The 14,623-nt window shown below is 37.8% G+C and overlaps 1 protein-coding gene across 43 annotated transcripts in view; it reads left to right on the top strand.

The window, feature by feature from the left end:
- EIF4G3 (eukaryotic translation initiation factor 4 gamma 3) overlaps positions 1-14,623 on the top strand; it is a 318,997-nt gene that overhangs the window by 293,143 nt on the left and 11,231 nt on the right. For all 43 annotated transcript variants that reach the window (XM_045475993.1, XM_045475992.1, XM_045475990.1 and 40 more), the window contains 3 exons: positions 3,119-3,244; positions 4,768-4,849; positions 7,090-7,188. In XM_045475993.1, the coding sequence (XP_045331949.1) occupies positions 3,119-3,244; positions 4,768-4,849; positions 7,090-7,188 (307 nt within the window). The remainder of the gene's footprint in view (positions 1-3,118; positions 3,245-4,767; positions 4,850-7,089; positions 7,189-14,623) is intronic.

Here is a 14,623-nt window from a genome sequence, read left to right as displayed (position 1 = left end):
TTGCAGAGGTGCAAAAAAACCCAAAAAATTGTTGACCTGCTGGTTAATAGTGGAAATCAGGTTTGCTCACAAAGGTAAGATCTAGCTTAAAAAATGTTTTCCATAGTGATCCTTTGAATATGATACTAGAGTATAAGAAACTTTCATCATCATTTCATTTCTTTCTTTTACCTGGAATTAGATTCTGTTATGACCAGTCATAATAATACTTGATTAATCTGATTTTTAGATGTTCTCACTGTTTCTTGTTTATCTACATCAAGATTTAATTTTTTATTAAGTTATCACAGTGCAAAGTGTGGGAGATGCTACTGACAATACTGTTTGTTTCCAATTACAGAACATTATTTTGCCTTTTCAGCAGAGTTTTGATCAGAACTTCAGTGAATTTAAAAAAAAAACTTTTTTTTAACTACCATGTATCCCTTTAATTATGTTTTAGACAGGAACTCAATATATAAAGAAAATAAAAGTAGAGCCTCTATAGTTGAGATGGAGGGAAGGATACCTAAAGTCCTACCTGTGGACCTCACCAAAGTTTAGTCCATTTGGTGTAATGGTCACTACATACCAAGAAGCAAGGGTATGGTGTAGTTCTGTTTCATTCATTCATCTGGCAGAAAATGTATATTATACAAGGTAGTGTTACAGGCTGTGTAATACTGCAAAGACAAAGATAGCTAGAAGTTTCTGTACACCATGGATTTTTCTTTTAAAATTGTACAAAAGAATTTAGGAACTGTAAACCTGAAAAGAAGCCTCTTACAAGCTTGTTCTACAGAAATCCTGTGTTCAGCCAAATAACGGGTTTTTTATTTTTTAAGTTTATTTATTTTGAGAGAGAGCACGTATGTACACAATAGTGAGGGAGCGGCAGAGAGAGAGAGAGAGAGAGAGAGAGAGAGGGAGAGAGGGAGAGAGAAAGAGAATCCCAAGAAGGTTCTGCAGTGCTGAAACCCTGTTGCAGGGCTCTAAGTCACAAACTGCGAAATCATGACCTGAGCCGAAATCAACAGTTGGACACTTAACAACTGAGCCACCCAGGTGCCCTCTCAGCCAAATATGTTTTTTTTCAGCAGTATGGATTTGACCAGTGATTGTGTTCTGCATACTGTCCCTTGATGGCTGACTAATCAAGAACTAGAAAACCAAGGCAAGAATATAGTTATCTTCTAGTTTTGATTTGAGATGAAAATAGCAGATCTACTGCTGAAAGACTGGATGGCTACAGTTGTCTCACGGGCTCATTAAACAGCTTAATCTATGGCATTAAACCATGGAACATGAATTCACATTGTAAGATGATTAGCCCAGGAATTGTGGGAGTCCAGCCAGATTATGTTCCATCAGTGGCACATTAACTGAGCCTAAAGTGTTCATATAATGAGAGAAGAGTCCAGTTAATCTGTTGTATAGCAAGTAGATATCAAATACTTTTAAGCTGTGAGGGCAGAAAGTCAGCATTAAGGATTCACAAGGCCCAGACTTCTGTCGCAGAGCTACAAACTGTTTTGAAATGACATCTTCAGAAAGGCAACCCTCCATTGTAGTGGTATCTCTTTTTAAGTGAAAATTTTTAATGACATGTAGACCTCTGCAGTATGTAAACAGAGTGGCATACTCAAGCTAAAAGCCAAAAACTACAGTGAGAAAGCACCCATTTTATGTATGAAAAGATCTGAAAGGCTGCGAAGACAAATACTACCTGCCCTACACTCACTCATTCCTTTCCTTATGATTGTGCGCATTTCCTTGTACTTATGTGTATGCCTCCTTGAATTAAATTTACTTTCATTTTTGTCCTTTTTAACATGCTGTATATGGGACTGATTAACAAAGTTTTGAGTTATGTTTTTATATTTTTAAGTGAATAACTGTAATTTTTACATTTTGTATGTTTTACATTTTGATGTTTTGTATTTGGCTTTCCCAAGTTTTGTATGTTTTTACATTTTGATGTTTTGTATTTGGCTTTCCCAAGTTTTATATTTAAATCCCATTTATTTTATTTCACATTGAAAAAAATTTCAGGCCATGAAATCTGGAAACCATTAGCCTTTCTTTAAAGGTGCAACAGTTTTGGGGCACCTGGGTGGCTCAGTTGGTTAAGTATCCAACTTCGGCTCAGGTCTGATTTCACCGTACGTGGATTCGAGCCCCACATTGGGCTGTGTGCTGACAGCTCATAGCCTGGAGCCTGCTTCAAATTCTGTGTCTCCCTCTCTCTCTGACCCTCCCCGACTTCCAGTCTGTGTGTGTGTGTGTGTGTGTGTGTGTGTGTGTGTGTGTCTCAAAAATAAACAAACATGAAAGGTACAACAGTTTTTAATAAGTCGTAACAATGATGTTATTAGTAATGTTATCAGACTCCTTTATATCCATCCAGTTTGTTTCCCTATTATGAGCTCCTCAAGAACAAGGATTTTTGTCTTTTTTTTTTTCTCTTTGGGTCTAGTCTACATTATAGTGAAATTTTCAGTCCGTGTATCTGACTGGTCCAGGGAATATGATACTCAGCTGTGGTGAACTCATTAGATAGTGTAGGAATAGATTAAATATCTCTTCCCCCAGAACTTAACATGGCTGCCTTGTTTTTATCCTGAAATCTTTCAGAAGTCACCTTCATACAGAACTCTCTTCTGACCACCCTCTCCGTTGGGATATCCTGGTACTATAGTTCATGTTCATCAGAGTATTAGCCCTTTCTGCAAACAGAAAATGTTTGTGCTATTCATTTTTTTTTTAATTTGAGAGAGAGAGCATATGTACAAGGAGGGGAGGGGCAGTGGGAGAGGGAGGGAGAGAATCTTAAGCAGGCTCCACGCTGAGCATAGAACCCAACACAAGGCTCGATCTCACAACAGTGAAATCATGACCTGAGCCGAAGTCAAGAGTCAGATGTTTAACTGACTGAGCCACCCAGGGGCCCCTAGAATTTCTCCTCTACTAATACAGGTTTTTGAGAACAAGAATGTATTTATCAGTTACTTTATGTCTGGCATAGTATCTAACATAGTAGGTGCTTTAATAGATATTTGCTGACTGAGTTTTGGACTCTTTATTTAATCTTAACTTCTGAATTATATTTGTGTGAAATGTTCTTCTTGTTCTTGTCTAGTTTTTCAGAAACGTTGGAATTGGCAGATGACATGGCTATTGATATTCCCCACATTTGGTTGTACCTTGCTGAACTGGTGACCCCCATGTTAAAAGAAGGTGGAATCTCTATGAGAGAACTTATCATGTAAGTTGTACATGTTTTTGTTTTCATTTTGTGTGTGTGTGTATCAAGATAAACTGATGCAAAACTTACCAGCTATCTCTAGCATAGTGCTCTTTCCTTAGTGACTTTGTAGGCTCTTGGATGCAGCCTGTGACTCTTTAAGACTTCTTATTTCAGGGGATTAAGAAGTACAAACTTCCCATTACAAAGTAAAAGTCATGGGGATGAAACGTATAGTGTAAGGAATATAGCCAATGATACTAAAATAACTTTGTATGGTGACAGATAACTACACTTATTGTAGTGATCATTTTATAGTATATATAATTGTCACATCACTATGTTGTACACCTGAAACTAATACAATTATACTTCAATGTAAAAAAAAAAAAAAAAAGGGACTTATTTCTGTATAAAAAGGTTACATTACACTGTATCTCCATCAGAGAAGTGACGGGGATATGATAACCCTGTGGTCCATTGAGGTTAGCAGTATTTGTAGATAGGGCTCCAAAATCACATAACTGGAAGGTTATTGCTCCTGGAAGCTTAACGTTAATCTGACTTTTATGTCTGTCCTTGCTCAAATGCCGTAAGTTATTTCTACATGATAGCTTGTCCGACTGATACCTGCATGCTACACGCTCTGGTTGTAGTAAAGGGACTGCATCTCTGACATTCCTAGATTTGGACAGGAGTCCGAAGTTGTTTCTACTTTGTATAGACTAGTTTTTCCTAAACTCTTCTTTAGAGCATTAGTATTTCCCCAAAAATTGTTCATATAGTCCTACTCTATGTACTATTATGTCTCTTTTGTGTGAGGTTCACAAAGTATATTACAGCACATTAAAGATTATGAGAATTCTATAGTGAAACCAAACAATAAAAGCAAGATTTGGGTGCTTGGCTGGCTCAGTCAGTAGAGTATGCAACTCTTCATCTCACAGTTGTGAGTTCAAGCCCCACGTTGGCTGTAGAGCTTACTTAAAAAAATAAATAATAAATTTAATAAAACCTATTTAGCTTTGTTTAATGCAGCATTCTCTCAATTGTAGAATTCTTTTCTTGAGGAATAATTATTCATATCCTGTGGAACACAGTGTGGGATATACTGGTTTAGACTCTGAAAATAAATGGTCCCTTTCTGTTTCATCTATATTGTAAAGAAAAACTTCCTTTCTTAAAAATATTTCATAACTAAGTTTCACATCTCCCAGTTACCTAAGGTGCTTCTCTCATTTAGGCTTGAAGTGGTGTATATGTAAATAGATTATTAAATGAGACTGATCATTGCATTGCTTCTATCACTGAGGCAGTTAAAGAAAAAGGCAAAACCTGGGAAATCTAAAGTCCCTTTCCGGCTTCTCCATGAAGCATAGAGTGAACTTGAAGTCTGAACTACTTCTGCTGAACATTACTTAGAGCATGTCCTGAAGCTTTCTCTTGCCCAATATGATTTAGGTTCAGCACACATTGTTCACCTAGTGTTTTAGAACTGAAAGTTTGGTTCAGAGGTACTTAATCACTACTCCTGTCTTTTACAGAGAATTTAGCAAACCTTTACTTCCTGTTGGAAGAGCTGGGGTCTTACTTTCTGAAATATTGCACCTTCTATGCAAACAAATGGTGAGTATTAAACTGAGTGTTAGACTCAACAGCGTCTTAGGCAAGGCAATGATTGTAATCTTGAGTTATCTGTGAATAGCTTAGGTACCGCTATGCAAGTATTTCTGTTTTCCTTTTCCTTTTTGAAAAGAAGAGCGAGGCCTCTGTTTCAACCTAGTTTGTTACAGAGATGTATTTCTTCTTCTGTTTACTAGTAACTTGGGAAAGAATTATCTAATCTCAACTGGATTTGGTATAATTCTAAATAATCTCAAGATATGTTATATTTGTGGCTAGTAATTTTATCTTCTCTTGAAACAAAATGCCTACGTTATTTATACTCTTTAATACATTTCAGTGAAAACGCCTTGCTTTCAAAGAAAGGTAAGATTCCTAAAATGATTAATTGTATTAATTTTGGATCTCAAACTAGGTAATCTGATTAGTAATAGGTGTTAAAAATGTTAAACAGGGTGCCTAGATGGCTTAGTCTGTTAAGCGTCCAACTCTGATCTCAGCTCAGGTCTTGATCTCAGGGTCATGAGTTCACACTCTGCATTGGGCTCCACACTGGGCATGGAACCTACTTTTTAAAAAAGGGGGGGGGGGGTTCCCTCAGTGGCTCAGTTAGGTTGGGCAACTCTTGATTTTGGCTTGGGTCATGATCTAATGCTTTGTGAAATCGAGCCCCACGTCAGGCTCTGCACTGGCTGCACAGAGCCTGCTTGGGATTCTCTTTCTCCGTCCCTCTCTGCCCCTCACATGTGCGTGTGTGCGCTCACTCTGTCTCTCTCTCTTTCTCAAAATAAATTAATTTTTAAAAAATTCTATAGGATTGTGAACTGCTGTCTTAAAGTTAAACTTATTTTAGTTTAATAAATACTGTACAATTCTCTGTAAAACTCTATGCCAACATCTCAGTGTACAAAGACAACTAAGCCTTCAAAAAATTTATAAACTAGAAAAGAAGACGAGTCTAAACCAAAAGTTTCAAAAGAGTGTATTGATGCCGTATTAGAGGTCTAAGAGGTTTGGGAAAGGGTGTTAACAACACCTACAGTGATAACATCAAAACAGAACTCATACATGAAAATTTTGGAGTGATTTTTGACGGATTCAAACCATAGCCAAAGGTATGGGGATGATAGATTTCATTGTTTTATAGGCATTAGTATAGAAAGTCTCTTGAATGTACAGAAGACCCTTTGTGTTTCATCTGTGTAATAGTTATTTGTAGTTACTAAATAGCCTGGTCTCTAGTTCTAGTTGATTATTTGTTATTACTAAAGTTTTTATTGAATCCTAATTTGTACATCCAAAATTCCTTCCTCCTTTCCTAATCTACTTCACATTAGTCCTTATTAAAAACCTAAATTCTTACTAACTTTTATCTGTAGAAACAGAAAAAGCAAATTCTCACTTTTCCTAACCAAATTCTCATAGAGCATAAACTCTGAAGGGAGAGAGCCTGAGTTTAAATCCTGACTCTGCCAAGTTATCAGCTATGCCTTGGGCAAGTTACTCTATGAAATAATTAGTAATATGATTCATAGCTGATAGCCACAGCCTCGAAGGCTGAGAGTTCCCTTCATCACTGTGACTTTGTTCAGGGAGTGGACTTGTACCTTCTCATCAGTTTTCCAGCCAACAAGAGCTCTCCTCTGTTGTTTCTTGGGCTCAATGTTGTTCTTCTTGCCCTTGAAATATTTCTCATTCCTGGTTCAGGAGCAGCAACCTCTTTATTCATTCTCCGGTTAGGCAGCGTGATCCTGATCTGTTGCAAAGAAGGATTCCAGTGAGGTTTGATGTATGACTTTAATAGTGGATACATATATATACCACTAGGAAAAGAGACGCTGTTGAATTTATAAACTCTGTGAATTGGACTTGTTTTAGGTGATTATATTCATAAATCCCAAACTGAGCTTGCAATTTCCTAGATTAGTCATCTGACAAAATTAATTATTGAACCTTAAACAGCTATACTTCAGCCATTCACCGTTACATTTACTACATACATTCAGACATCTTGGTGTGAGAGCCAGGAGTCCTGAGAAACTAACTTTATATCAACAAGGGAAAAGTTTTGATTTTTCAGTCTTTATATTTCTATACTCTTGACTTCAAGCAAGCCTTTTCTCCTAATCCGCCCCCGCCCCCTCCCCGTGCCTGTCCTCCTTCTCCTCCTCCTCTCTTCTTCCTCTTCATCATCATCCTATCTTTATATAAAAGTAAATGGACTGGACTTATCTCTGTTTTAGAGCCATAAGAAAGTGGGAGCCTTATGGAGGGAGGCTGACCTCACCTGGAAGGACTTTTTACCAGAAGGGGAAGATGTACATAATTTTCTCTTGGAGCAGGTAAGTAAGAACAAGGCTTATGCCTTTCTGTTTAATAGTAGTTGGTCTGGTTCATAGAAAAAATGAAGGTAATTTCATTAGTCGTCCAGTTATTAAAATAAGACCAAAATAGGAATTATGGTCAAGATGTCATTTTAAGTCCATGCTTTAGGGTCACTCAACTATTCACTCATTAGATAATAGATAAAAAAATAAAATTTAAAGGACTTAGCCACACACAGTGAAAACAAGCTGTATATCTCCATGAACCAAAAAATGAAATTGACAAATAAAGCGGGGGTAATAGGGCTAAAGCTGCAAGTCTTCTGAGCTCTGGGTCTGAATGCCACTAGAGACACCTAGAAGTTATTTCGGTGAGGAAATGGGGACTAGAATGCCCCTTACAAGGTAGAAAATTGGAGGACAGACATACTTCATGAAGCCAGGCGGGAACTCCACAGATAGACAAATGATACTCTTGCAGCCAAAACCGTAGCTAGGCTGTCCACTTGGTAACTGGATCCAGAAATCCACAACAAGGCAAAAGGCCCATGGTCAATATAATGTAGTTCTAAATAAGGAATTGTGGAGCATCAGAAAGAGGCAACCATAAAAATACTAGACAAGGAAGAGTGACCGAGAAAGGAAACAACTCTCTCTCAAAATGATCACAATCTGAAAATTAGTATATTGAGCTGGATAAAGACACACTGTGTTAAGTTAATATGGACATTAGCTTCCTTTTGGTTATCGTCCAGATACACTGGGGAGTGCTTCTGCCAAAAGATAAGAGCCTAGATAAAACATTCGTTATCTTGCATTGCTGAGCTGATAGAAAGTGAAGGCATTTTCTAAGGAGAAAAATGAGTAAGTGAGGAGAAAAGCCATAGATGAAACCTGAACTCTTAGCAATAAGCATACATGAGGGGCTTGTTTGTTTCATTGCCATTGTAAATGCTACCAGAGATGTTGGAAGAGGTTGAAATGGTCCTAGTTCAGTATTACCCTGGCTCCCAAAAGAAGCAAACAAAAATGCTTTTTGGAGAAAACATGCTCAACTTAGGTCTCTTCAGTTTCTACTAATTAACATTATCTAAATATATAGTTAACACTTAAGAGTTCATTTTAGTCTGTGACGAAACAAGTAACCATGAATGAGAGTAAACAGACAAGAAATGGTAGGTTTAGACCCCAAAGACATGAAATAATGGAATTCTTAATCAGAATATAACATTACGCTGTATAAAAAAGAGGAATTCACAAAAATGTGCAAGCAACCAAACACTAGTCAAAATGACTGAGAAAATTTGGAAAGAAGAAGAAAAGAAACTAAGGTAGATTTCTAAGAGATACTATGAGATTTAAAGGATAAAATGAAAAGGTCTAACATGTCTAATTGGAATCCCAGGAGGAAAAACAGAGGGAATGGAGAAGAGGCAATATTTGAAGAGATTGTGGGTGAGACTTTTCCCGAACTGATAAAACAGATGAATCTATACAGAAAGCACATGTATACCACAGAGGGTGATTACATTTCAGTGCAACTGCATAACATCAAAAACATAGGAAAGATTTTAAAGTAGCTAGAAAGAAGTACGCCACCTATAGAGAAACAGTAGAATTTGCAGTAGCAACAGTGAAAGCCCGAAATGGTGGAGTAATCTCAAAATGTTGAGAGAATATCAGTTTATTTAGAATAGTCTTTCCAGTGAAACTAACATTTAAGAATGATGGCAACAGTGGCACCTGGGTGGCTCAGTCAGTTAAGTATCCAATTTGATTTTGGCTCAGGTCACGATCTCACAGTTGTGAGATCAAGCCCTGTGTCAGGCTCTGTAGTGAGGCTGGAGCCTGCTTGAGATTCTCTCTCTCTCTTTCTGTCTCTCTCTCTCTTCCTCTCTTCTCCCCCAACTCACACGTGCTCACTTTCACTCAAAAAAGAGGTAAATAAATTAATAAAAAATAAGAATGAGGGCAACACATATTTAAAGACTTAACAACACATTTCTGAATAACTCATGACTCCGCAAAGAAATCATAAAAGGCAGTAAGAAATATTTGACTCATTGATAATGGAAAAACACAACATATCAGTATTTGTGGGATACCACAAAAGCAATACTTGGAATGAAACTGTTAGCACTGAACACCTGAATTTAGAAAAGAAATAAGGTCATAGGTCAGTGATCTCATTTTTGACCTTACGAAATTTAAAAAAGGAAGAATAAATGAAATTGAAAAGAAATAGAAAAAGGAGGTAATAAAGATCAGAGTAGAAATCAGTGAAACAAAAAAACAATAGAGAACAGTGAGTGAATTCTAAAGCTGGTCCTCTGAGAAAAGAAAATTGTGAAATCTCTAGCCAGACTAATCAGTGAAAACAAAATTTTAAAAGAAGACATCAGTTACCAGTAGAATGAGAGAGGTGATGTTGTAATGTTTCTAAACATAATAATGGATACGAGGGATTCATAAATAATTTTTATGCCAATAAGTACGTCAACTTAATTGAAATGAACAAACTTCCTGGGAGGTACAAATCACCAGAGCTGACTTGAGAATAGATAACCCTGAGTATCTGATACACTGAAGTAGTTAAAAACATTGCCACAAAGAAAACTCCAGGCCCTGATGTTTTTACTATTGAATTCTACCAAACATCTAAAGAAGAAATAATACCAGTTCTGCAAAGAATTCTTCCAGAAAACTGAAGAGGAGAGATTACTTGCCAATTCATGGCCTATGAGGCCAGCGTTACTCTAATAGCAAAACCAAAGACATTTCAAGAAAAAAAACTATAATAGGCCAATTATTCCTAATAAATGCAAAGAAAAGTTTTTCAACAAAATTTTCACACATTAAATCCAACACTATATTAAAAGATTAATCACAACCAAGTAGCACTTATCACAGGAATATAATGTTGTAAGATTCATAAGTCAGCATATGGATGTACAGAGGATGAAGAAATAAGCAGCTCCAGAAATCCTCCCTCCACCGAAACAACCATTGAGCTGGCAAGATGTGTTAGAATCAACTATTTTGGAATTGTGGAGTTGAGTCAACTGTGCAGTACCAACACCAGAGGAATGCTTGATGAAAAAGAATCTTGCAAATTTCAGCAACTTGGGTATTTTGCATAGAAGCTATTAGCACCTAGACCTGTGGCAGACAGTTGGGGAGATGGTGGCACTCCCTTTCTGGTGCCAGGTTGAGAAATCAAGACCTTATCCTCAAAAGATTGGTGCCATGCCTTAAAAAAAAATTTTTTTTTATGTCTTTCTTTTATTTTTGAGAAAGAGAGATAGAGTGTGAGTGGGGCGAGGGGCAGAGAGAGAAGGAGACATAGAATCTGAAGCAGGCTCTGAGCTGTCAGCAGAGAGCCTGATGCAGGGCTCAAAACTCACGGATGGTGAGATCATGACCTGAGCCAAAGTCGGACACCCAACTGACTGAGCCACCCAGCTGCCCCAGTGCTGTGCCTTTTAATCTGCTTGGCAATTTACTGAAGGTTTAGTGCAGGGCCTGCCCATTGTTTTGACTACTCAGGCCAAAGTGGTTTCCTGAATGGTGTCTGTCAAGGAATTCAGAGAAATGGAATGTGTTCGCGTGCGTGTGTGTGTGTGTGTATACGCACGCACGCATGCAGTCCCACGCATCCCACCCCTCTCTTTTCTCTTTGGATCCAGACTTTCACTGAAATTTCTGCAAGGACGCTGGCTGTCTGAGGAGATAACAGATCAGAGAGACTGTAATGACCACACACAAGAAGGAATGCAGTCTTTGTCTAAAATTCACTAAACAGATGACTGCAACACTGACAATCCCTCACAAAGGGAGAGAATCTGATATCCAGAGTTACACATTACAGTATTCCAGATGTTTAGTTGTCAACAAAAACAATTAGAAAGCATATAAAGAAACAGGAAAATGTGACTCATTCACAAGAAAAAAGAAACTGACAGAAAAAAGTATTCCTGAGGAAGCCCAAACGTTGGACATACCAGATGAGGAATTTAAATTAACTGCTTTCTATCTGCTCAAATTGCTGATGGAATCCATGGACAAAGAACTAAAGGAAATTAGGAGAATGATGTATGGTCAAATTGGGACTTTCAAGAAGGAGGTAGAAATTATAAAAATGAACCAAATAGAAATTCTGTAACTAAAAATTTGTAATGGCTAAAATGAAAAAATTCACTAGAGGGGTCCAACAATAGATTTGATGGGGCAGAAGACAGAATCAGCAAACCTGAATATAGAGCAGTTGAAATTGCTCAGTCAGTCAGAAGTCACTGACTTGTCACTAAGTTGCTGCCATGGAAATCCATCTTTAATTTTTGAAATGAAATTTTTAGCATGGTTATATGAAATTATGAGTATCACCAAGTTTTTAAAATAAAATCCCCATAGTTTATTTTCTTAAATAAACTTTATAATAATACATAGTGGAAAATTAATTCATTAAACACATAAAGGAGACTTTTAAAGAAGAAATTGCTCAGTCTGAGGAGCAGAAAGAAAAGGGAATCAGGAATAATGAACAGCACCTGGGGACCTATGGGACAGCATCAAACATAACAACATGAGCATTAGAGAGTCTCAGAAGGGAGAAGAGAGAGGAAGGGGCAGAAAAAATACTTGAAGATATAATAGCCAAAAACTTCACAAATTTGATCAAAGATCAGAAGTTACATATCCAGGAATTTCAGTGAACTCCAAACAAGATAATCTCAAATCTCCAAATGAGATATACTCCGAGATATTTTACAGTAAAACTTTTGAAAGACAAAGACCAAAAAAAATCTTTACAGCAACGAGAAAGAAGTGACTTGTCATATACAAAGAATCCTCAGTAAGAGCCAACAGCCAGTTTGTCATCAGAAACCATGGAAGTCAAGGAGCACCTGGGTGGCTCAGTCAGTTAAGCATCCTTGGAGTGTGATTTCTTGGTTTCAGGATTGTGAGTTCAAGCCCCATGGTGGGCGTAGACATGACTTTAAAAAAAAATTTTTTTTTGTGGTACCTGGGTGGTTCAGTCAGTTAAGTGTCTAGCTCTTGATTTCAGCTCAGGTCATCTCACGATTTGTGAGATCGAACCCTACATCTGCTCTGTGCTGATAGCACAGAGCTTGCTTGGACTTCTTTCTCTCCCTCTTTCTCTGACTCTCCCCCACTCATATGCGCGTGCTCTCTCTCTCTCTCTCTCTCTCTCTCTCTCTCTCTCAAAATAAATAAACATTAAGGGGCACCTGAGTGGCTCAGTTGGTTAAGGTCTAACTCTTGTTTTCGGCTCAGGTCATGTTCTCATGGTATGTGAGTTCAAGCCCTGTGTTGGGCTCTGTGCTTGGGCTTCTGTGTCTCCCTCTCTCTCTGCCCCTCTCCGTCTCATGCTTTCTCTCTCTGTCTTTCAAAAATAAATAAATAAATATTTAAAAAATAAATAAACATTTAAAAATAAAATACTTTAGAAAATAAAATGCTAATAAATGGTAAAGACATAATAGGATGAAAAATTTTTTTAACAATTCAAGGTAGTTTTTTCTTTGTGTATCTGGGGAAGGTATAGGAATATATCAAAGTGTTCAAAGGTATTAGAGAAAAGCTTGTGCTAATAATCTTTAATATTTTAATCTGTGGCTTTTGCATAGTGAAGCTTCATAAAGTAAAGCATAGTTACATATCACATTGCCTTATACCCTTGAGAATTACCAATAATTTTGATTATTTTTTTAACTACCCATCTAAAAATTGAACAATTTTGACATATTTTCTTTTTCGATATATAGTATATATGTACAATCATAATTTTATGTACATGTATCAGAATGGCATAAAAAAATCATCAACTTTTCAAGTGAAGTATTATATTATAATTATTTTAAGTTTTATTTCTTTATTTTGAGAGAGAGCATGAGCAGGGTATGAGGGACATAGGGAGAGAGTGAGTCCCAAGTAAGCTCTGTGCTGTCAGTGTGGAGCCCGATGCAGGGCTCAAACTCACAAACCCTGAGATCATGACCTGAGATGAAATCAAGAGTCGGATGGATGATGTTTAACTGACTGAGCCACCCAGGCGCCCCATAAAATATTATTTTTTAAAAATTGAGGTGAAATTCCTATAACATCCAGTTAGCCATTTTTTTTTTCCAATTAACCATTTTAAATTGTATAATTTAGGGGCGCCTGGGTGGCGCAGTCGGTTAAGCGTCCGACTTCAGCCAGGTCACGATCTCATGGTCCGTGGGTTCGAGCCCCGCGTCAGACTCTGGGCTGATGGCTCAGAGCCTAGAGCCTGGAGCCTGTTTCCGATTCTGTGTCTCCCTCTCTCTCTGCCCCTCCCCCGTTCATGCTCTGTCTCTCTCTGTCCCAAAAATAAATAAAAACGTTGAGAAAAAAAAAATAAAAATAAAAAAAATAAATAAATTGTATAATTCAGTGGCATTTACTGTATTCACAATGTTGTGTGACCACCACCTAAAATATTCTTACTGCAGAAGAATTGTCAAAAATTCAGTCATCTGAAGGTTGAGAATCCCAATCAGGCTCTGCGCAGAGCCCTGTGCCGGGCTCGATCTCCCCAGCTGTGAGATCATGACCTGAGCCGAAATCAAGAGTCGGACTTTTAACCAACTGAGCCACCCAGGCACCCTCAGAAGATTTTTTGTATAATAGCAGTTACATAATTGGAGTTTTTTTATGTTTTTTTTTTAAAGGTTTATTTTTGAGAGAGAGAGTGCGCATGCAGGTGGGGGAGATACAGAGACAGAGAGGGACAGACAGACAGAAGGACAGAATCCAAAGCAGGCTCTAGGCTTGGAGCTCTCAGCTCAGTGCGAGGCTGGAACTCACTGACTGAGAGATCATGACTTGAGCCAAAGTCGGACGTTTAACCGACTGATCCACCGAGGTGCCCCAATTAGAGATCTTTTTTTATTCTTTTTTTTTTTTTTTTTTTTTTTTTTCTATTAAATGAAGAGATAGCTCTTCCCATAACCCTTTGAGTTGTCTTTCTTTAGATGTGTCCTGTGGTCAGATGGTTTTCAATTCAGGATTAAATTACCTCCTGGAAAATTTGGTATGTCATGTCTGTGAATTTTTTCTGCCCATGTGTAAGTACAATTGGAGCAACTGAGATGCTTATACTTTGTACCACTGGCATCAGGATCATAAAAGAAGCTGAGATTGGTGTGTGAGCAGCACTGTGTTTTGCAGTGGAAACAGTGAGTGGTCCCTGCTGGGAAGGGGCTTTTCCTTTCAGGTTAGTTGGTGACCTACCACTACCTACCAGATGTATGTTCCTGGAGCCCTGTTGGTGCCCAGTGCAGTGCACATGTTTAGTCATTGAGCCCTTGGAATTGACTGAGGTTGGTGGTGGTCTTCCCACCTCAGGGTAGGTTCTCCTGGTAGAAGTGGCTGAGTTGGAATTGTACCTCCAACCCTCACCTCAACCTCA

The sequence above is a fragment of the Leopardus geoffroyi genome, chromosome C1, assembly GCF_018350155.1.
Source record: "Leopardus geoffroyi isolate Oge1 chromosome C1, O.geoffroyi_Oge1_pat1.0, whole genome shotgun sequence".
Lineage (NCBI taxonomy): Eukaryota > Metazoa > Chordata > Mammalia > Carnivora > Felidae > Leopardus > Leopardus geoffroyi.
The sequence above is the reverse complement of the archived record's forward strand: the minus strand, read 5'-3'. Positions and strand labels throughout refer to the sequence as shown.